A 25281-nucleotide genomic window follows, 5' to 3' on the forward strand; every position below is an offset into this window, starting at 1 on the left:
ATTGCTTTTGAATTCAAACCAAGACCCATTCTAATCAGCAACATTAATAATAAAATCACCTTGTTGTCTATTGTTAACATAGTACCATAGTGATGAATCCATGAGTAATAATAATAATAATAACACAATACAGCAGGATGGCCTTGGAGTGCAATGACCTCAACGACTGATTTATACTCGGTTGTGCGTTGTTGCGTCGTGCCTCGAAAATAAGCAACTAAACAGGTTGAGTGACATCATCACATGCAACAAGTCGTGGGTGACCTCGGTGTAACACTCGGGATTCGAACCCGGGTCTCCCGTGTGGAAAGCCAACACCTTAACCACTGAGCCAAAGGGAATTCCCTATGGCTCGGGGGAGATACTAGACTTTCAGGCCATCAGGCTGAGGTTGTGAACCGTTCTGTTACATTCGCACCCCTACAACAACGAGCTCACGACGCATCGCACTGCCGTGTGTAAATCTGCTATTTGACCATGCACGACAAACGGGCGCGCAACTATACGTATAAATGTATAAAGGCCTTACTGTGGTTTGCTACTACAGTTCCCTTATAAGCTTACGTGTCGTATTATTAGTTGTACAGCAGTGATAAAACAGTTTTCAAATATATATATATATATATATAGATATGTTATAACAGTGTTCCTAACATAGTAGAATGTCTGACGGGATGTGCCATGAATACTCCAAGTCAGCAATGAAAGCAAAAAAAAAAAACATTTTAGATCATCAGTCAAAACATACTGTATATCGTCACTGTCGGGCAGAAACCTTGTATCTCCGTATTTTCTACTTTTTAGTTTTTTTCGGGAATTGCCGCCCTACTTCAAAATTTGTGAAAATAGCAGATCAACAAGCTCACAACACATCGCGATGCCATGCGTTGTGAGCTCGTAGATCTGATATTTTCACTTTTTAAATAATAACAAAAGGAACAGGTTTTTGGACATTCGAGGTTTCCACCCCGACAGTATCGATGTCTAACATGGAACATGGAAATGAAGTGATGCAATAACAGTGTTAATTGACCCCAGATGGTGGTCGTGTAGCTCGTTAAAAACGACACCAGGGACTCACCGGGACAATGAAGCTACCGTACCAGGATTAGTGTTTTTTTATAGAGGGCTGATCTTTATACCACTGTGAGACTTTGAAACTGGCCTGTTTAGCAGCTGTTTCTATACAACCAGAGAAGTTAATTAACCACTCCAACCCTAGCGTCCCTTTTCTGGGGGGGGGGGGGGGACATTAGCTGAAAACATGTAGATCAGCTATTTTCGGCAAGAGATTTGGTGTAGAGAGGGGGGAAAAAGTACATAGCCGACCACGGTCAAGTTTACTAAGTATAGAGGTTTTTAACCACTTAAACCCCAGCATCCCGTATTGTGGGGAAAGCTTTCTGCTATTTTCAGCGAAAGCTTTCCCCACAATAACAGAAAACGGAAAAGACATGAGTATGGAGTCCCGAGGCACTCCGGTCAACCATATAGGGTTTAAGTGGTTTAAGAGTGGAAGGAAACTACAATTATTAACAATACAGCAGTGGTGGAAAAAGTACTCAAATGTTTTACTTAAGTAAAAGTATCAATACTGCAATGTAGAAGTACTCTGTTAAAAGTAAAAGTCTGGTATAAGGTATATACCAGAGGTATAAAATAGCGCTAAAGTGTTTAATATATGTTTTATAATAATTAATCATTTATATCTGCAAAGTAACTAGTAACTAAAGTTTTCAAATAATTGTAGTGGAGTAAAAGTACAATATTTGCCTCTGAGACGTAATGGAGTAGAAGTAAAAGTACTGAAAATTGGAAATACTCCAGCAAAGTCAAAATACCTCAAAATAGTGCTTAAGTACAGTACTTGAGTAAAAGTACTTAGTTACTTTCCACCACTGCAATACAGTCCTATAATAACAATAACCTAAACAACATACAGTCCTATATTTGCTGTAATCAGGGCATCCTTGGGAAAAAAAGAGAGCTTTTGCTCTACAACGGTCCTCTCTGGATAAATAACGCTTAATGAATGAAATGAGAAGAGAAAATAAAGCTGTCTCTCCACAGACAGTGAGTCGATGTGGAACGTTCACTCTCTCTTAAAAAGCTTTTCTCAGTCAGAGCTACGCACGCAATGTTAACCCATTAAGACCGGGATCGCATCGGTGTGTCATTTTTAAGATTTCTTTGGGCTATTCAAAAATAGCAGATCTACAAGCTCATAGTGCGGCACCGAGTGCCGCGCTATGAGCTTGTAGATCTGCTATTTTTGAAGGGAAAAAAAACGTGAAAGTTTGTGCAAATCTTTGAATATATTTTTAAAAATCGAACAAAATAGCTTGAGATGGGGGTCCGTGGCCAAATACACATCATTTTGGGGGGTCCTTGACATGAAAAAAAGTTTGAGAACCACTGATATTATAGCAACATAAGTTTAAAAAAAAAAAAAAAAAACGGTTAGGATTTGGAAGACATTTGTGGAGTCCCCAGAAGCAAAGATTTGAGTTACAAATGGTTGCTTTAAAAATGTATATATTCAAAGATTTGCACAAATCTTTGAGATTTTTCAAAAATAGCAGATCTACAAGCTTGTATATCTGCTATTTTTGAATAGCCCAAAGAAATCTAAAAAATTACACAGATTCTTTCCCGGTCTAATTGGGTTAAGGATCTGTCTGGGAGCCATCGGCCCAGCTTGGCTTTCTAATTACTTCAGGAAGTCTCGGGTCCCTCGCGGGGCCATATTTCTCCCAAGCTAATCAATCCCCCCCCCCCCACCCCTGTATTAGCATGGCACAGACATAAAACTAAGGACTAAATAGAGTCTGACGTGTGGTGGAGGTATTGAGGCGTTACCTCCCTCATCCACAAACCCTTCTTCTTCTTCTTCTTCTTCTTCTTTTTCTTCTTCTTCTACTTCGTCATCGTCTTTTTCTTCTTCTTCTTCTTCTTCTTCTTCTTCTTCTTCTTCTTCTCCTCAGTAAGGCTCTGCTTTTAGACTTCTGTACAGGCAGCATGTAAACACCATCCCTATGATCTGGAGGAGACACCACAATGATAGAACTCATCAACACTTGTTTGACCAATGCTCACATTTCAGGTACATTTGTACGTCTCTGTTTGCAAGCTATCGTCCATGACAGCTAAAATTGCTGAACGGGTTTAAAGGACGACTTCACCCATTTTCAACCTATCTTCATATAATTGGTCCTCTTTAATGCTCATGATAATATGGTACAAAAAAAAAGGTTATTTTTTTATTAACTTGAGAACAATAGCTTCCATTATAGCATGCTAACTTTTCAGGAATAGAAAGCCTGCGGTTTCAATTAGCTTGGATTCCCCATCGATGATGTCACTGGTAGGCAGGTGTTTGAACTGTCCACAGCGAGTCGACACAAAATACCATATTATAATGAGCATTAGTGAGGACCAATTATATGAAGATAGGTTGAAAATCGTCCTTTAACTCTGGTGTCCCTATTTTGGGCATGTTGTTATATAATCTAAAAAATAGCCTAGAGCGAGCCTATTTATAGACACCATACACCAGTGTTACGAAGCGGAGATAGCTTGATATACAATCTCCCAACGTGTCTCATCCTGATGCCATTTGTCGTATGCATGGTTAATAAAGCAATAAGCCAATGGATTTTAGAAAAGCCATATGAAATAGTTAACACATAAGGCAACATGAAAATCATAGACATCACTACAAGAATAATTTCAAGAAATTGCCTGCTGTGCCTCCATGGAATATTACCGAGAATATTATAAACAAGATTTTGGTGCAGTGGTACTGCCCTCCAGCTGTGTGTTTATCCAGTATTTTACAACAGGTCTCAGCCAGTGCTTAATTTGTAAATTATGAGGTGCCGGATCTCACGAATCCGACTAAAAGTCAGATGCGCTTCTGTGTAACGTTACTGTTTATTTACTGACATCAAACTTGGAAAGGAGAGAGAGAACACAAGTTTACCTGATCATTTGTCAATTCACTCTCATGGTGTTTTATTTTTTTTTCTCTCTCTCTCTCTCTCTCTCTCTCTCTCTCTCTCTCTCTCTCTCTCTCTCTCTCTCTCAAAATGAATGAAGCCCTGGACTCAGTCAATCACAATTGAGGACTGCAATCATCCATTTTAACCCATTAAGACCGGGAACGCATCTGTGTCATTGTCATTTTTAGATTTCTTTGGCTATTTTTTGGGAAAAAAACGTGAAAATGTGTGCAAATCTTTGAATATATATATATATATAACATTTTAACTCAAATCTTTGCTTCTGGGGTCCCTGGAACAAAATATTTTGAGATGGGGGTCCGCGGCCAAATACATATCATTTTGGGGGCCCTTGAAAAGTTTGAGAACCACTTATATTATAGCAACATATGTTTTTTCGAAGTCATTTGTTGAATCCCCAAAAGCAAAGATTTGAGTTACAAATGTTCGCGTTAAAATATATATAGCCTACTCAAAGATTTGCACAAATGTTCACGATTAAAAAAAATATATGCAGATCTACAAAACACAGATGCGTTTCCGGTCTTAATGGGTTAATAAGAGGAGGAACTATGAAACAGTGTTTTTTAATGGCGTGACTGGCTCCAGTAGGTGACAGTAACATTGACACTTACTTGCACGCAGGCGATGCCAATCCCCACAGCTCCAATGATCTTCAGATGGTCCAGGATGAAGAGCTCCAGTTTAGTTATACAGCCTCCCTGATGACAAAAGAAATACAGCATATAAAAATGGATTAAACACTGTCCAACCTGGCGCCCCAAATTTTGGCCGTGTCATTATATTATTGTCAGAAAGTGTAACCAAAAGCAATAAACTATTCTGAAATGGCCGAAAATAGCAGATCTTCAAGTTCACAACGTTGTGAACTTATAGATCTCCTAATTGTCGTATACGACTAAGTAATTGGGTATTAACCCATTCAAATCGGGAATGCATCAGTGTAACCACTTTATCCATATTTTATACTTTGGCTATTCAAAAATAGCAGATCTACAAGCTATGAGCTTGAACATTTTGTGCAAATCTTTGAATACATATATTTTTAACTCAAATGTTTGCTTCTGGCGGTGGATTTTTGCTTCTGGAACAACATATTTCACAAATGTTAGCTTGAAAAAATACATATTCAAAGATTTGCACACATTTTCACTATTTTCAAATAGCTAAAGAAATCTAAAAATGACACAGATGCGTTCCCGGTCTTAATGGGTTAAGTCAATTTATCAATGAATCATAACCCTGTATACTGCCGAGACATTGGCCCCTGTTCTCACCTCCACCTTGTAGATGTTTGAGGGGTGGTCTCTGTGTCCACAGCCCTCGGTGAGGGTCTTACAGCAGCTGTCAGGGACCAGCCGACCCTTGGCCTCAATGGAGCGGACCCATGCGCTCTCGGCCCAGTCTGACGAGCTGTTGCTGCCACAGCACTTGAACTGAAACGACGGGAGAGAAGACCATGGAGAGCGATGTCAACATCCTGCTGTCGCTATGGAGACGCATTTCAACATCCTGTAGGTTGTTTACACCACTGTCGATTTTAAGCCAATCATACTGCTTGTTTTTGTTTCTTAGATTTATTTTTCTCGACCACGAATGTTATAGTAGGCTGCCCTAGAGCGTCTGATATCTGGTTTAGAGGGGCGGGCTCAAAATCTCCGGAGAGAGAATCCGCGGGCTCCCATTGGTTCACCGATCTGTGCTCCCGCACCCGCGCGCCCCTCCTCCTCCCCCCAATGTGCAGCATTGAGAGCCCTGACGTCACAACATTTGGAGCGACGCCCACTGCACTCTGGTTGGTTGGGGAAATGAAACACTTCCTATGCCAGGAACGTCAACAGGCTGGTCCAGGCTCTTATTTTTTAGCAAAACGCGAAGGAAAATAAAAGCCTGGAGATCGAGGCTACAAATGTTAAGAATGTGATCTAGATAGCATGTAATTCAGACAAACTCTAGGTTCATTGTTTACCTGGTAGGCTAGGCCAGTTTCCTCGATTATTTACCTCTTATTTCGCACTTGTAAGTTACTTTGGGTAAGAGCGTCTGCTAAATGCCTAAATTCTTTATTGTAATAATAATAATTAAAAATAAGTCATATGGATTTTTTTTGTAGACTAATTGATCGGAGAAAAAAAAGTTTTTTTTTGGTTGAACTATCCCTTTAAGCTCAGTGGTCTTGTGGTTAGAGTATCGTCCCTGAGATTGGGAGGTCGGGGTTCGATTCCCCCGGCTGGGTCATACCAAAGACCAAACATGGGACCCGATGCCTCCCTGCTTGGCACTCAGCATCAAAGGGTTGGGTTTGGGGTGTAAGACCCTGTGACATACTAGCATCATGTCCAGAGGCTGTAGCCTATACTTGTACATCAAGCTGCCCTATGGGCCATATGACTCACTTAATGACTTGAAATGAATAAAGTTTGAGAACCAGTTAAGGGTTAATGTACGGTGGCATCTCCTCCTCACCTCCTGCTGCAGTTTGTCCACAGCTCTGGTGACGTGATCCTGGTCCTTCTGTCGGTACTTCTCCACCAGAGTTTCTCTCAAAGTCTGCTTCAGCTCCTCGTTCAGCTGTACACACACACACACGCGCGCGCACGCACACACACACACACACACACACACACGCACACGCACGCACGCACGCACACGCACACACACAATAAAGAAGAGTGGAAAATGAACTCCTGAAAGACGGAGCGTTTTATGCGAGTGCATTAAGGGACAGACAGTTGGGTGAAACGTTTCATAGACTAGGGAAGAGACAGATATTATTATAGTGCTGCTCTAGCAGCGTACTGTACGTCAAGTGTTCCCAAACCTTTCAGGCCGCGGCCCCCCAATATAATCATATTTGAACTGGGGCCCCCCCAATATAATCATATTTGAACTGAGGACCCCCCAATATAATCATATTTGAACTGAGGACCCCCCAATATAATCATATTTGAACTGGGGCCCCCCAATATAATCATATTTGAACTGGGGCCCCCCCAATATAATCATATTTGAACTGGGGCCCCCCCAATATAATCATATTTGAACTGGGGCCCCCCCAATATAATCATATTTGAACTGGGGCCCCCCAATATAATCATATTTGAACTGAGGACCCCCCAATATAATCATATTTGAACTGGGGCCCCCCAATATAATCATATTTGAACTGGGGCCCCCCCAATATAATCATATTTGAACTGAGGACCCCCCAATATAATCATATTTGAACTGGGGCCCCCCCAATATAATCATATTTGAACTGGGGCCCCCCCAATATAATCATATTTGAACTGAGGACCCCCCCAATATAATCATATTTGAACTGGGGCCCCCCCAATATAATCATATTTGAACTGAGGACCCCCCAATATAATCATATTTGAACTGAGGACCCCCCAATATAATCATATTTGAACTGGGGCCCCCCCAATATAATCATATTTGAACTGAGGACCCCCCAATATAATCATATTTGAACTGGGGCCCCCCCAATATAATCATATTTGAACTGGGGCCCCCCCAATATAATCATATTTGAACTGAGGACCCCCCCAATATAATCATATTTGAACTGGGGCCCCCCCAATATAATCATATTTGAACTGAGGACCCCCCAATATAATCATATTTGAACTGGGGCCCCCCCAATATAATCATATTTGAACTGAGGACCCCCCAATATAATCATATTTGAACTGGGGCCCCCCCAATATAATCATATTTGAACTGGGGACCCCCACCCTGACAAGCACTTGGAATTGTAGGCATAACGATTTAGTTTGACTCGGTTCCACAGATAAATATTTTGAAAACAGCCGATCTACAAGCTCACAACGCCTCGCGCTGCGAGGCGTTGTGAGCTTGTAGTTCGGCTGTTTTCAAAATATTTCAAAATGCCTCTTTCTTACCTAATATTTGGCAATTTGGACGATTTGGTATTAACAAAGTTCTTAAAAGTCCTTAAATGGTAACTTGTGCAGATAGATAGATACCCTGAAACCACTTATGCTGTATGCTGGTTTGTTTACTGTTGAGTGAAAAAACAATGTTGCACATTAAGCTAATCATCTGAGGACCCCCAAAAATAATTTGGGGACACAACCCCCAGTTTGGGAGCCACTGGCATAAATGACAAGATGACAAATCGGATTTCTCCAACGGGAAGAACACAATACTAAGAAATAGATTACAGCTGCTGTCTAGAGGTGTCTGAGGTGAACATTTTGGTCACACCGCAGTGCGTTGAGAGCTTGTAGATAGACCATTTTTTCAGAAAAGTAGATTTGGTGTAGAGGGGAAGAAAAGAGCGGACCAAGTACAAGAGCCGAACCCGGTCACGTTTACTAAGTATAGAAGGTTTTAACCCATTAAAACCGGGAAAGCATTGTCATTTTAGATTTTAGCATTTGTTATTCAAAAATAGCATATATACAAGTTCACTGCGTGCTATAGCTTGTACATCTGCTATTTTTGAACATTTTTTGAACAATCTTGAAAGTGTGAGAACTCCTGATTTAGAAGACATCTGTAGAATCGGGGCGTCAGGCGTTAATGGGTTAAGTGGTAATGAGTCCAGTAGTATAAATATAAACGGTGAGGGTTAGATGAGGAGAAGGTGGTTTTTTTTTTATAAGGGAGAGGAAGTGTGTTTTTCTTTTGTTCTCTACACCAGAGGCTGGGCGGGGCAAACGTCTCCCTGGGAAACGGAGGTCTGGGGGGCTCAGTTTCTATGGCAACACGCCAGCTGGGAAGCCACTGCAAATCAAGGGAAGAGATCAAGAGAACGGCTGAGAGGGAGAGAGAACTTACTGGAACACTGCACACAGAAAAATAATTATTTAAAAGGCTATTATGGTTCCACAAAGAACCATCAACTACTAAAGAACCATTTGATCTATAGTGAATGGTTCTTCATGTTCCTCGTCTTCGGTCAAAGTTCTTTGAGGAACCTTTGCACTCTGTCTTAATAGGCAGACGTTCATCGAAAATAGCAGATCTACAAGCTCACAACGCGTCGCGGTGCGACGCGTCGTGAGCTTGTAGATCAGCTATTTTCGACAAACACGTTTCAGTCGGTTGATGAAGTTTTTACGTTTCTTTATAGAAGCATTCAAATTAAATGGTCTGAAAGGTTCTTTCTGGAACCAAAAATGGTTCTTCTACGAATATGGCATAAGCTAGTCTTGGTTCCAGTTGGCACCTTTATTTTTTCTGTGTGAAGAGGAGTGATGAGAAGGAAAGGAAAGGAAAGGAAGCAAGGAAGGAGGGAAGGAAGAACAGAACCAGAGAGTGAGCGTGCTATGTTGACAGGTAGAATAGAATAATAGAATCGAAATACTTTATTAATCCCCGAGGGGCTTTGGTTATTGGACAAGGTTCCATAGTATGGACTGGAGCAGGGTTTTAGTAAGGATAGAAGGGAAGAGCAGTGGGTTTTAGACTAGGGGAAATGTATTTAGTTGTGTCTGAATGTAATTTGTTTATTTAAACACAGCATCACAAGCAGGTGAACACATGTAAATGTCATTCAGGTTGAGGGTGAAGCACAGATTGTACAACACGAAACGTGTTACATGACGTGAAAGAGAGGGAACTCGAAAAGGAGAAGAATGTTTGGGGAAAAGAGGAAACTGTCCTTGAAAGATAAAAGAAAAATGTTGTTTTCAGTATAGTCTGCTCAGAAAAAGAGAGGGGGGGGGGGCTACAACTTCAGTCAATCTTCAAGGTTTTCGGGCCGAGATGGTGGCACCGGTTTACTTACTATCTCCCAAGCGGAATTTTCTGTATTTCTAATCTTCTTTCTCATCTTTTACTTTCCACAATTTGTCTCAATCAGACAACCTGTTGCTCTTTCCGTCATTGTGCTCTCTCGTCCCCCCAGGTCCACTTGGGGACTTGTTCCTAGAAGTGCTGGACACTCTTATCAGCTCCTTCTCAGAAGATGGCCGTACGTCCTCCCATTCTACTGGGTAGTGATCGGTCGTTCTTCATGATCGATTCGTTCAAAAGAACTGGTTCCTTGCGGTGAACGTGAACAAACTCATTCACTTCCTGAAACTGTTACATTCGCGCTTTCGCTAAACTGCAAATTGTGGGTTTTAGAGTTGGAGTCATTCGATAGCTGTCTGGTACGTTGAATACAAATCATGGGCAAGGACAGAACTGATTATTCTCTTATTTTCTGGATTTCCAGTATCTGAAATAGTCCAAAGCAGTGGTTCCCAAACTTTTTTAGCCCGAGACCCAAAGGAGAAATTAGACATTTGCCCGGGACCCAGACTAAATAGAAAATAACGTTTTTTTCAAATGTATTAATGGATATTATTCAATTTTTTTTTGTTTCATTTATAGAAGAATGCCGATGCACACCTCAAAGGTTGGTGACAGGTGCGTAGGACAAAGGTGCAAATGTTCAAAAGGTGATCTCTGATAAATGATTGTCTGTCCTGATGAAGTTGATTTAATAAAGAGCAACATTTGTGCAAGTTACAGACAGTGTGCAGTACCCTTTTCTTTGATTTCATTATCAGAGATCCCCTTTTCATTTTATTTATGATAAATACTTTAGGAAAATGTTGGAACTGTTTTTAATTGATTAAAAGGTTGTGATATTTTTAAAATATTTTGAAATAATATGTATACATTTTATAGTTGTTTTCTTCCCCCACTGTTTAGGAAACACTGCTCTAACCAGCTATGAGATGACATGCTGGTAGTAGATATGGTTGGTGTAGTGTTTGAGGTTTACCTGCTGGTAGTAGATATATGCCAGGACACCAGCCAGGATCTCCAGCAGGAAAATACACAGCAACAGCACGAAATACTGGAGAGAGAGAGAGAGAGAGAGAGAGAGAGAGAGAGAGAGAGAGAGAGAGAGAGCATAGTTATAGTTTGACAGCAATGTGGTGCAAAGGAAACAGGTTAAATCTTGCATGCATCATTGCTTGTTAAGGAGTTCGAATAAGTCCTCTTTTAATGTCCCAAATACAGCACCTTTTGAGAAAGGAATAGAATATGGACTGTCTGTCTATTCAATTAACCACTTCAAACCCTATATATACTTCATTGCCCAGTAGGCCTGACCTCGATTTTTTTTTTTTTTATTCGACTGAGAGATTGGCCTAGTGTTTTATATTAATTAACTAATAGTTTGCCAAAAATAGGATATACATCATGATTTATTGGGAGAAACCAATAGTATTATGTTAAATCAGACACTAAGCACCCCTACAGCCAAATGGAATGTTCCTCTATTGCATAACATATTTTTTGCATGATTTGACTGAGAGATTGGGAGTTGACTGCCAATCTCAGTCGAATCATGCAACAAACAAAAAAATTATAAAAAAATAATATTTTTTTGGGGGGGGGGGTGTCCTTAGTCGACTGCCAGTCGACTATTGGCAATTAGTCGCCAATCAGATTCGACTATACAAATCCTTAGTCGGGGACTCGGGGACAGGCCTATTGCCCAGAGTGTCTCGTGGATCTATACTAGGCCCTCCTCCTATTTCCCCTCTACTGTCACGGCCCGATACTCTCAGCCCCTCAGACATCTAACAAACATAACAACATTACATATTCACCTACATATTCAAGATGGGAGCCAGTTTGAGTAACGTCATTGTGCACTCTACATCATGACATCATCTCACAATGACATCACAATGATGTCATCACAACAATGTCTTCACAATGAACCAGATTCTCTTGATTGGCAAACCCAACCCAACCCAACGGCTTTGCGGATTAGACAAGACCTTGTGCCAAACGTACAATAGAACTCTTGTTTTACATGGCAGGACTCTACCAATCTACTTGGTGGTTGTAACGAAGACTTTCACTCACTTCACGTCATATGGGTATTAGATAGATTGCCATAGTTACCCACTGAATATTGGTACTCCATATATGGAGCTATCCGACATGTCTTACTATAGGACCAGAGCTTGTATTAGAGAGTTGCGACACCTCGGGGGCAGAAAACAGCGGCGGTCACGTGGTTCATTTAAACTCAAAACGCTCATAATCCAGTGCATTCCGTAAACGTCCGGTTCAGGGCTTTGTCACTATTCGCCAATAGAAGACCCTGTAGAAGACTGGCCCGATGAAGTGAACCGAAGTGACGCAACTCTCCTTATATGGCTCTGGGTAGGACATATTTAGATATAGCTAACTTAAGCATCAAGCCAAGCACTATATAAAGGGTGGCCATCACGCCGTGAGTTCAGATCCAAGCAGTATTCACTCCACTCCTAGCTTATCTCCAAGACATAACTTCCCAAACTATATTTGCATTCAACCTTCAGGTTCTTAGACTCGGGCCCAAGACTCGGACAACCAGTCCCGTTGAGTAGTATACTGTCCATAGTGGTGTTTCTGTGAGACATGCTACGCTGGACAACGCATCTGAGGGGAGGAGCAGAGACAGCCCATCTGGGGGGAGGAGCAGAGACAGCCCATCATGCTACTGTAGCCGTAGGACAGAGGATGTATTCCTTCGGAAGTCACCCTCCTGGCCACATGAATCAGATTAGGGTCCATGTCTTCAACACAGTGTCGTCACGCTGTGTTAAGTTGCCCCCAGTGACAACTGGAAGAGGACAACGTTACCTTGAGGTTCCTTCCAGGCGCGACGGCCACACAGCTGTGCTGATAGGACATGTCATCTACATCTGGGGAGGCGCGCTGTGCAGCATATGGAAGCACTGCAACGATTACGTGCTTTATGCATTTGACGTGGACACCCACAGATGGTTCGAGCCCAAGCTTTCTAGGACTGTTCCAAACGGGAGGTCCTTCCACTCAGCCTGTGCCTTGGGGAAGGACATGTATGTCTATGGAGGATACACCCAGATGACTGGATACTCTAATGACCTGTACAAGTTGGACACCACCACAATGGTCTGGTCTTTAATTAACACCGCAGGTGTTCATTCATGGCATCACTCTGCCTCCATCATCGGGACAAAGATGTTTGTATTTGGGGGCAGAGCGGACAAGTGCCACTACAACGACATCAGAGTGTTTGACACAGATACTGACGTGTGGCTCAGCATGCCTTCTGCACAGCTTCAGCGTCTATATTCAGCCTTTACCTACAATGGAGAGATGTACATATTTGGCGGTGACAACCTTTATCCGAGCCACACCTTCAGTGATCTGTGGAAAGTCAATCCAGAGACCCTCTCCTGGGAGAAGGTTGAGCCCAAGGGGAAAGGTCCACGTTGGATAACGTCTCACGTTTGCGGTTGCGTGGTGGGAGATCGCATCGTTCTCTCTAGAGGACTCTCCTATGACCTGTACATCTTACACTTGAGTCCTAGTTTGAACACGTTATCCAAGCTGGCAGTTATTCAGTACGGTCTGAAACTACGGTCGGAACTCCGACGCAACATCAGGAGGGAACTGGCAGCCATGGAAGAATACAACACAGTGAGCGCGTGGCCAAATTCATATCAATTTCGGGGGGGGCTTTAAGCGAAGCTTTGTCCAGAGTTTATCAGTAATAACATGTGACTGGTGAACATATAGTGTATGTGTATTATAGCCCACACAGGGTTGTTCTGCTCTTCATTCCTTTAGTTCCTCTAAAGTTAAGGACAAACACTGATATGATCAGCAGAAAAGCCTGACCTGATTCCTCTGTCCCGCCGCTATCAGGGAGAGGAGATCAGAGGGTGTTAAGTGGACATGGTCTTTGATTTGAGAGCTGGAGCTGATTACATCTCTGAAGGTCTGAATGCTCAGCACACACACGCACACGCACATGTGCACGTGCACACACACACACACACACACACACACACACACACACACACACACACACACACACACACACACACACACACACACACACACACACACACACACACACACACACACACACACACAGATAAATGCATTTTGATGCAGCACCAAGGAAAGTGGTGAGAAAGACAAACACACACATACACACACACACACACACACACACACGCGCGCGCGCGCGCGCGCATGCATGCATGCACACGCACACACACATGCACGTACGCATGCATGTATGTACGTACGTACGCACACACACACACACACACACACGTGCATGCAACGTCCGGTCAAACGGTAGTACAAGCAAGCATAAATACATTTACATAATTTGCCCTTATACACCCACAGACACACTCTCTGTCACACTTTCACATGCACGCACGCACGCACGCACGCACGCACGCACGCACGCACGCACGCACGCACGCACACACACACACACACACACGCACGCATGCACACACCTGCTTTGTCATTGTGACATGGTGAGTCAGATAATGTATGTGGCTGTTGGACAAAACAAGGACATTTAAATTAGTTCAAGGTTGACTCCAGTGACTTTGACTGTTGTGGCCTTAGTCACATGCGCACGCACGCACACACACACACACACACACACACACACACACACACACACACACACACACACACACACACACACACACACACACACACACACACACACACACACACACACACACACTACCACCTCACTACACAGTGAAAGCCTCAATGTTTATTTAGCCATTAGTAACTCCAGACAGGCTGTTGGCTGCCTAACAATCCGTACACTGTAAAGCACTGTAAACTAATGGAAGATAATCCCCCGCCACTTCCGTTTTGCCTTTACAGTCATGTAAATAAAAAAAACTAATTAGCTGAAGCCGCCTAGCTAGCTAGCTAGCTAGCTGCTTAGTCGAAATGGAAATGCAAAAGTATAATTTAAAGATGTTTCGAAATATGTTTTCACATCAACAGATGACAGCTTCCTGTTCTAAACTTTTACGGGGCGGAATGACAGATTCTCTGTAATAATAACTACATCGATATCAACTTTCATTGAAACGAATAGCTGGGGACGGGGCAATCCACCCTCTAGATATTATAACTCTATGGTGAGCTTCCAGGCAGCCTGATGGAGAAGGTGTTGGATGGAGGTGTTGTGAGGCTGCCGGTCAGTCACAGTGTACATATATGAGGTCAGTTTCTCCAGCTCTGGTTCCAGGCTGCTCAGCCTGCCCTGCATTCCAATTGCCTCTGTGGTTTTGGAAGGAGAAACATTTTTCCTCTCCTTTCCTCCTCAGTGACAAAGACTGTCTCTGTGAAACAGGGGGAATGGCTTGGAGTGGACCGAAGCCATCAGAGCTGAACTGACCCTCAGTGCCTCACGGATCATTTTTGAGTTATAAATTGAGTTATAAAAAGAGACCAATTCTGTTAATAAAGGCTGTCGGGTTAGTTAGATTGAGGAAAGCTTAGCTAAGGCCTTAGCTAAGCTTTCCTCAATCTAACTAACCCGTTACTGTATTAACACATTGTAGCAGTATTATTTAAGCTGTGCTCTGCAGGAGGTCTAGTACTCTACCATACAGATTGGACAGAATTAAAATGTATTCATTACATTTCTTTTTAACTTTAACTTAAATGTTCTAATGGAAGTCAATGGGGCACTGATTGGGACGTGTAGGCCCAATTAAATCATTAAAAAAATACTATAATCTTACAGTAGATTGAAGCTCTCTATCAGGTTCCCAAGGTCATAGTCCTCCTCAGTGTGTCTGCGTCAGCAACACATTCAACAGGTAACTGGTAACAATGTGCTGAACAAACATCGTACCATAACGCCTATAAATCTGACTTTACTGCCAGCTGACCAGATGGAAGTGTTCTAGACGATGAGACCAAACAGATGTCTGTTCTTTGACTACAGCCTGGCAGAGGTCCTTTTGACTGAGCTATTAAATGCAGGGGTGGAAAGTAACTAAGTACATTTACTCAAGTACTGTACTTAAAGGGGAAGACCACCCATTTTCAATATTTAACTATGTCATTAATATAGCATAAAGGAGTTGTGTGGAAATAAGAAAATTTTTAAATGTTAAAAATTTTAAATGTTAAACCCAAATTGATTTTGGGTTTAACATTGCAAATTACACCGTGATGACTCATCATGGTGTAATTTGCAATGTTAAACCCAAAATCAATTTGGGTTTAACATTTAAAATTTTTAACATTTAAAAATTTTCTTATTTCCACACAACTCCTTTATGCTATATTAATGACATAGTTAAATATTGAAAATGGGTGGTCTTCCCCTTTAAGTGAAAACATTTATTTTACTGGAGTATTTCCAATTTTCAATAATTTTACTTCTACTGCACTACATCTGAAAGGCAAATATGGTACTTTTACTCCACTATAATTATTTGAAAACTTTAGTTACTAGTTACTTTGTAGATTTTGATTAGTATTACAAAACCACTTCAGACCTATATTTATACTTTGGCAATTTGAAAATAGCCGATCTACAAGCTCACAACGCGTCGTTTTATACGACACATTGTGAGCTTGTAGATCGGCTATTTTCAAATGATTGTTATACATTTTATACATTTGAAAACATCTGCATAATGAGTACTTTTACCTTTGGTACTTTTAGTAGATTTTGATTGGTGTGCGTGCGTGCGTGTGTGCGTGCGTGTGTGCATCTGTGTCTGTGTTACAGGTGTTACTGCTGACAGAGCTGTATGTGTGTGTGTGTGTGTGTGTGTGTGTGTGTGTGTGTGTGTGTGTGTGTGTGTGTGTGTGTGTGTGTGTGTGTGTGTGTGTGTGTGTGTGTGTGTGTGTGTGTGTGTGTGTGCGTGCGTGCGTGCGTGCGTGCGTGCGTGCGTGCGTGCGTGCGTGCGTGCGTGCGTGCGTGCGTGCGTGCGTGCGTGCGTGCGTGCGTGCGTGCGTGCGTGCGTGCGTGCGTGCGTGCGTGTGTGCGTGTGCATGTGCAGTACACATTGTGCTGAGTCAGTCACAGGCGTGCTTTAGGCCCCCATGGAAGATCTAATTATATTTTAATTTAATTTAAATGCTTAAGTATGCCACACAGGACGAAAGCTTGATCTTGGATGGATGTGGCTCAACATGGTACAGACCTGTATAAGTGCCCAATCGGTACCTAACTATCAATAATTAGCTGCGTGGGGGACCCCCCCTGGGACCCCCTCAAGCACTGTGCTATGATGGAATGACACTAATTATAATCCCATTCCATAATATATTATCATTATCAGCGGTGGAAACAGTACTCACACTTTTTTTACTTAAGTAAAAGTATCAATGCTGCTATGTAGAAGTACTCTGTTACAAGTAAAAGTCCGGAATTAAAAATGTACCTGAGTAAAAGTACAAAAGTATTGGTAGCAAAATGTACTTAAAGTACCAAAAGCAGAAAGTACTCATTATGCAGAATTTCACAAGTTTTCAAATTTACAAATTTACAAATATAGCAGTTCTACAAGCTTACAATGCGTCGCATTGCGACGCATTGTGAGCTTGTAGATCGGCTATTTTCAAATGGCCGAAATGTATATAGGGCTGAAGTGGTTACTGCATGTTATAATAATAATTAAAATCTAAAAAGTATAACTAGTAACCAAATGTTGTCAAATAATTGTAGTGGAGTAAAAGTACAATAGTTGCCTCTGAGATGTAGTGGTGTAGAAGTAAAAGTATTAAAAATTGCACTTAAGTATACAGTACTTGAGTAAATGTACTTAGTTACTTTACACCACTGATTATTAGTAGTATTATTATTGATTGATGACATCACTACTCACCACTCTCAGCAGCCTCCTCTGCTCCTTGAAGGTGGCGCAGCATCCCAGCACGCCCGTTACCATGACGATGGCCCCGGCCAGGATGAGGATGTAGGCGGAGGCGGCGTAGGTCTTGGAGGAGAGCAGGGAGATGTAGTCGCTCTTCTCCACCAGCGTCCACACGCCCACGGCCATCACCACGCCCCCTGCCAACTGACCAATCACGTGACCATTATTAACATACTGTTCCCCCATAACATAATGGTCAATTAAAATCTTTGATCGCAGACCTATAGCCACAAGTGTCTGCAACTGCTTTTAAATTTGCGTTGTATCACACGATAGGAAAAAGTTTCTTTTTTGTTTTGTTTTGTTTTATTTTATCGTTAATTATGAATATTGATGTGAAAATGAAACTTTACTGTGATGTATCTCGACGACACCGCAATTGAGGGCAACCTCGATGTCCTTCGAGAATAAACTCACTCACATGTCGCCCTGTAACCTGGAAGTTGTCTAGACGTTAACCGGAGAGGGGCTGAATGTGTGAACGCAAATGACAGACTCAGTATAGACCAGACATGCAATCATGGACTTTACGCTGCCAGCTCCCTTGAGTTATGTCCTGGTATAATATCCAATTCCACCCTAACGGCTATACTGTATGTGTGAAAGTACAGGTGAAATTACATTGGAGCGCGTGTGTGTGTGTGTGTGTGTGTGTGTGTGTGTGTGTGTGTGTGTGTGTGTGTGTGTGTGTGTGTGTGTGTGTGTGTGTTGATGACGTTTCTAGTGCCTAAGGGGAGAGGAGCCTCATCAGTGCCACTTTCTCCCCAAGGTGTTTGGGAGAGAGACATTCTATCCATTCATTCAGCAGTTTTTGGGCGGTGAAACCGCCCCTATATGTGAGGTTTGGATATTTGCACACCAAATCCTGCGCTGTGATTGGCCACAAATGTACCCCCCTAACCCTGCACCGTGATTGGCCAATCACAGTCTATTCAGGACTGTGATTGGCTAGGGAAACATGACACATGTGCATAGCCCTATAAATAGGACCATAACTTTAAAAAAAACATAAATGTGTTTTTTTTAAAGTTATGGTTTCTTCCATCACTTCTTCCATCACTTCTTCCATCACTGTGATGACCACTGTGACCACACCGCCCACTTCACACTGGGTGTGATTTTTTTATCATCGTTTGGGTTGGAAATATTCACTGATTCAAACTTCAATTCTGATTAAAGTTTCTTTCCTATGCTGATATATATAGACAATATACAACCTAATATTCATTTCAGACACTCCCTGCTGGAGTACATGTGTGTGCGAGTTTTTTTCCCAGGACGTTTCTCATGATTCTGCACTTCATAGAGACTTGTTCTCACTGTTTTCGCTAATAGAAGTCCTGGAACTCCAGACGCGGAATAGGAACAAACTTCAGCCATCCATAATTTAAGGATTTAATTTAAGGGCTTCGAAAGAAATGCCGGACCTTGATTTAAGAGTTTTCCCTTCATTATTTAAGACCCAGGTCTGTTTCAAAGGCAGGTCATATAAATCAGCAGAAGTCAAAGGATGAAAGGGGAGCTCACACCAAAAAAAATAAGCACGTCCCCCTAATACAGAAGATAATGTACACTGCAAATCTTCCAAGTCTCTTGGATCAATAGTCCCATAACATTTTAGTGCCGGTAGATGATCCAAGATGTGGGTTTGGCCAGTGAGTGCAAATCTTTATTACTTTGAAACAGAGCGCTAACATTTTTACTTAACCCATAAAGGCCGGGAACGCATCTGTGTCATTTTAAGATTTCTTTGGCTATTAACCCATTAAGGCCTGAGGCCAATTCAAACAGTTTTTTGAAAAAAAAATTAAATATATTTTTTCATGATTATTCAAAAATAGCAGATATACAAGCTCATAGCGTGGCACCATGCCACGCTATGAGCTTGTATATCTGCTATTTTTGAAAAATTGTGAAAAAATATATTTAAAATGTTTCAGAAGAAGCAAAGATTTGAGTTACAAATGTTCGCTTTAAAATATATTCAAAGATTTGCAATTTTAAAATAAATAAAATAAGCAGATCTACAAGCTCATAGCGCGGCACCGTATATCTGCTATTTTTTAAATAACCAAAGAAATCTTTAAATAACACAGATGCGTTCGCGGTCTTAATGGGTTAAGATTATTAGACAAGGTCGGACCATCTTTTTTTTTTTTGGGTGCTGCTATGGGAAAAAAATCAAGTATAACTTTATTGTTTGACCAAATAATGTACATCCATATTGATATTGTGACGATAATAATAATCGTATTGAGACAATGGTATGCATTTTCTTTTTAATGTTTTCAAATATTTAAAAAAATAGTGACACAACACTATATAACAGTGACATAACACTATATATTTTTCTAACATTTTAAAGTATACTTATAAGGCTATGGCATATCACAAAATTACGATATCCAAACTCCTAGATGATATCTTTAGTCTATAAATTTTAACATATCAAATTCACACCTACAGAAGAACAAGATGAAACGATTTTTTGTTACATCTTAAAACTGCCTTTCATAGTTACAATAACAAACTACAGTACGAAAATGAGCATACAGTACTGTAGTACATAGCTTGAATTCAGCATATGACTACTATTCATATCATAGCTTATATCGTCTCTGTCGGGTGGAAACCTCATATGTCAAAAACTGTTACTTTTCAGCATTCAAATTCAAAAGCACAAGCTTGAAACGCGTCGCTTGTAGATCTGCTACTTTTGATGCTTTTGTGTGATGCTGTAGTATGATCAAGTAGGGCGTTAATTTACGAAATAAAAATAAAGTTAAAACATGGAGATACAAGGTTTCTTCCCTGACAGCAGCGATATATTAATTGTGTCCTTTTGGACTCCATCTCTGGGTCTTGAACAGAATATGCAGAATGTTTACATCACGGCTCGGTCAGCGTCGTCATGCTGCTGTAATGATTGCAGCACTGCAGCACTAAGTTGTCAGCCTGCCAAACTAATCAATCTGTTCAATTACAGAATGGAGAAACGTGCCCTTAGATGTATGAGAGACTGGAGAGGAGGCAGGGAACCACAGGCTGCACACGCATACACCATAACACCAGCGGTGGAAAAAGTACTCAAATGTTTTACTTAAGTACAAGTATCATTACCGCAATGTAGAAATACTTGTTACAAGTAAAAGTCCTGAATTCAAAATTGACTTGAGTAAAGTACAAAAGTATTGGTATCAAAATGTACTAAAAGTACCAAAAGTAGAAAGTACTCGTTATGCAGAAGGTCCCATTTCATAAGTTTTAAAATGTGTAAAAATCTTTTGAAAATAGCAGATCTACAATCTCACAATGCGTCACATCGCGACGCATCTGAGCTTGTAGATCGGCTATTTTCAAATGGCTGAAATGTATATAAGGCTGAAGTGGTAAATGTATGTGTTGTAATAGAAATCAAAATCTACAAAGTAACTAGTAACTAAAGTTTTCAAATAATTGTTGTGGAGTATTTAGCTCTGAGATGTAATGGAATAGAAGTTAAAGTACTGAAAATGGGAAATACTCCAGTAAAGTCAAAATTGTACTTAAGTACAGTACTTAGTTACTTTACACCACTGCGTACAACAAACATTAACCACTTAAACTTAGTTGTAGAGAACTGGACTTAAGTCACAACTCGTTAGCCTTGTAGCATATTTTGCCTAAATCATATTTTTAAGGTTTTCAGGAAAAAAGAAACAAAACATCACTTCGAACTGTTCCTCTAATTATATACTCACAAGTTCACAACGAGTGTTTTTGAAGTATAAAATAGGGTTATTAAGCTGATTGAGTCACTTTACTGTGGTGAACCCCCCCAGATCTGCTATTTTTGAAAGAAAAAAAAACATGAAAATGTGTGCAAATCTTTGAATGTATATACATTTTTAACTCGAATCTTTGCTTCGGGTGGGGGTCCCTGGAACAACGTATTTTGAGATGGTGGGGTTCGCGGACAAGTACATATCCTTTTGGGTGGTCCTTGACATGAAGAAAGTTTGAGAACCACTGATATTACAGAAGACATTTGTAGAATCCCCAGAAAAAAATGATTTGCGTTAAAAATGTTCTCTTTAAAAAAACATATATATTCAAAAGTGTGCACACATTTTCACGATAAAAAATAGCAGATCTACAAGCTCGTAGCGCGGCACTCGGTGCCGTGCTACGAGCTTGTAGATCTGCTATTTTTGAACAGCCGAAAGTATAAAATAATGGTTATAGCTAGAAAAAAATGACACAGTATGCGTTTCCGGATTGAATGGATTAAACACGGATTACAGGCTTGTTTATTTGTAATGCCGCTGGACTTCATCCCAAAGAACTTTCTGTATTTTAGTGTAAGTGTATAAAGTGCAGTTTCAATGGGATGCACATTGTGACATTTATGTATTTATCTTAATGAACTATCCTTTCCTTTGCGGCACACACCACCTGAACCTGTAGAGTCAGTCCTCCTCACCACTTTTCACTGGAATACTATTTCCACCCTGACAGGTTTAGTACTCCATAAGGAGCCTTATGTTTTGTAATTTTGCCACCAGGAGGTTTTAGATTCATGTGGGTCTGAAAACAAATGGCCTGGGGGCCCCTGGTGGCTGAGCCACGTACTGCACAGTCCATATTGTTACTGTCCGGGCAGAAAAACCTCTTATCTCCATATTCTAACTTTTTGTGTTTTTTAATGTAAATTAAGTCCTTACTTGATCACACTACAGTGTAACACTAATGTATCAAAAATAGCAGATCCACAAGCTCGAAACTCTGCGCAAAGCGGCGCGCTTTGAGCTTGTAGATCTGCTACTTTTGCTACTTTTTAATTTGAATACCGAAAAGTAACAGTTTTGGAGGTTTAATTCCATTGGACAGAAAGGTTATATATCCAAAACTTGACTTACTAACTACTTTCAGGAAATGTGTTCCAGTGGATCCAATGTAGTTATTTAGTCAGAAGCTCTTGCTCGTGTTAATACTTTTCATAGGTTCAATGTTTATAAAACAGAAACAGACAAACCTGGCATCCCTATTTTGGGCATATCATTATAAGCGAGAGATTTCCAAATCTTTCAAATATTTGTTTGTGTTTAAAAAATAGCAAAGATAGCATGTCTACAAGGTCACATAACACGGTCGCATCGCGACACGCTGTGAGCTTGTATGTCGCCTATTTTCGGTACCTTTGCAAAATAAAGTATCAAATATGCCATTGCATTTCATTTAAGAAAAAAACATTTAAATGATTAAATATGGATATACAAGGTTGCTACCCGAAAGGACTTGAGTTTGAATCTGACCCCTGTCTCACCTCACATGACTCTCCTGCCTTTGTTTTCCTGTCTCTCTACACTCTCCTGATAAAGCAGATAAAGCATAAAAAACAAGTCTTGTCTTTAAAAAAAAAGAAAACAAAACAAATGGCCTTTCTCACCAACATATCCCGAGGGAAATAAAGTGCCAGACGAGGGTTGAAGGCTTGGGTTTAGGGTTGTAAAACATTCATACGGTCGTGCATCTGGAAACCGCCTCAGAGAATAAGAGCTCGGGATTGTTTGTCAGCCAATTTATTTGAGACTATATTAAACGCTCTGCCAGGCATTTTATAATTATCACTTTTGTGGGAAAGCAGCAGAGAAACAGATGGGTTGAAAAAGTACTCCAATATAGCTTTTTTTAAGTAGCAATACCACAAAAGAAATATCCTGTTACAAGTAAAAGTCCTGCATTCAAAATTTTACTTCAGTAAAGGTACAAAAGTACTGGCATCAAAATGTACTTACTCAATACTCACGTTGTGAGCTTGTACATCGGCTATTTTCAAATAGACAAAGTATAAAAAAGGGCTTATTTGGTACTTATGTATGTTGTATATAGGTAACTTGTAACTAAAGTTTTCAAATAATTGTAGTGGAGTGAAAAGGAAAAGCGAACATACTCAAGTTAAGTAAAAGTACCTCAACATTGTACTTAAAGGGATAGTTCACCGAAAAAAGACTTCAATTCATGGATATGTTTTTGTTTTTGTCACATTCCTAAGGCAATAATTTGATTACCAGCGGACCAGTAGGCAGCGGTTCCGGTAGGAGACACAAAGGAGACTCTTTGTGTCTCCATACGAAACTGCTGCCGGTCATCAAATTATTGGCTTAGGAATGTGAGAAAAACAAAAAAATATCCATGAATTCAAGTCTCCATGGAGTGACTAATCGATAGGGGGAAAAAAGTCGTTTTGGGGGTGAACTATCCCTTTAAGAACAGCACTTGAGTAAATGTACTTAGTTACTTTCCACCACTGTTCTGTGGTGTGTTGTGCTGAGTGTAAGACTTACCCAGAACAGGAAGTTGAAGGTGAACAGGAGGTATTTCAGGCAGATGGTTCCACATGTCTCTTTCTTCTCGTCGTACGCCCCCATGATGCTGCTATGAAACAAACAAGCATTTCACATCATCACTTTACTGTGGAAAAAGTAGCCTACTCCATATCATGTAGAAATACTCTGTTACAAGTAAAAGTCCGGTATTCAAAATTGACCTGAGTAAAAGTACAAAAGTATTGGCATCAAAATATACTTAATGTACCAAAAGTAAAAGTACTCGTTATTTAGTTTTAGTATGAAAATCCCTTGAAAGTAGCAGATCTACAAGCGGGTCATGTCATTATAAGTGAAAACTTTCAAAACATTTCCGAACAATTAAACATAATTTCAAACATATTGAAAATAGCTGATTTACAATCTTGTGAGATTGTAGATTGTAGCAAAAGAGGTAATGCACAGTAAAATTCCAACAGTAACATATTGAAGTTCTCCATATAATCACGATAATCCACTGCTATGCCACACATAATATGTTTTGATTGGTAACCTTAAGGTTTTTGGTTAAAATAGGGGGTGAATCTTGTCGTCAAATCACTGGTAATCAAGTTATAAAAGCATGAATACACTGATGGATGTGATGTACAGTATCGGTCTCCTTATTAAGCCCAAGATAAACTCTAAATCAGGTTATGGTACTTTCAGTCACTATATGGTCCCACTCTTTGGACCAGCTGATCTAAGGTCTGTTACAACAGTGTCTTATTTTAAAAGCAAACCAAAAACCTTTCCATTTTATAAGCTTTTAGCTAGGTTTGGAGAGTGTTTTTTCTAATTCATTCTTATGTGTTAATTATATGCAATTTTGTGCATTTTGTGTCATTGTTGACCTTTGCATTTTCTTGCTTGCTTTCTTTCTTTGAAGCACAAAGTCTGCTCTTGTCTTATGAAATGTGCTATATAAGTAAATGTGACTTCATTGACTTGACTTGTGGATGCTAATAACAATCATGGCCTCTCTGCAAACAAAGTCGTCCGTTAACCATTTACACAAAGCCTGACTTAAACTTCGTCATACGATGGTGTCACACAGGTTACGAATTAAACATTGTCATTGCAAAACTCATAGGATATGTTTTCTGTGGTGGAAAAAGTACTCGCATGTTTTACTAAAAGCATCAATACTGCAATGTAGAAATATTCTGTTACAAGTGAAAGTCCATATACAGACTTAAAAATGTGCTTGAATAAAAGTACTGGTAT

The 25281-nt window shown here is 40.5% G+C and overlaps 1 protein-coding gene across 1 annotated transcript in view; it reads right to left on the minus strand.

Annotated features, from left to right (window-relative positions):
• Nucleotides 1-2786: 2786 nt before the first annotated feature.
• Nucleotides 2787-25281, minus strand: part of LOC308089792 (CD151 antigen-like) — a 35506-nt gene continuing 13011 nt past the window's right edge. Inside the window, exons 2-8 of the mRNA XM_080434717.1 lie at nucleotides 24034-24124; nucleotides 17660-17851; nucleotides 10771-10845; nucleotides 6489-6593; nucleotides 5300-5458; nucleotides 4637-4723; nucleotides 2787-3040 (exon numbers count right to left, since the gene is read on the minus strand). Of these exons, the coding sequence (XP_080290843.1) occupies nucleotides 2981-3040; nucleotides 4637-4723; nucleotides 5300-5458; nucleotides 6489-6593; nucleotides 10771-10845; nucleotides 17660-17851; nucleotides 24034-24117 (762 nt within the window). The 5' untranslated portion in view covers nucleotides 24118-24124 and the 3' untranslated portion in view covers nucleotides 2787-2980. The remainder of the gene's footprint in view (nucleotides 3041-4636; nucleotides 4724-5299; nucleotides 5459-6488; nucleotides 6594-10770; nucleotides 10846-17659; nucleotides 17852-24033; nucleotides 24125-25281) is intronic.

This window comes from Gymnoscopelus braueri (genome assembly GCF_963280865.1).
Source record: "Gymnoscopelus braueri genome assembly, chromosome: 1".
NCBI classification, from domain to species: Eukaryota; Metazoa; Chordata; class Actinopteri; order Myctophiformes; family Myctophidae; genus Gymnoscopelus; species Gymnoscopelus braueri.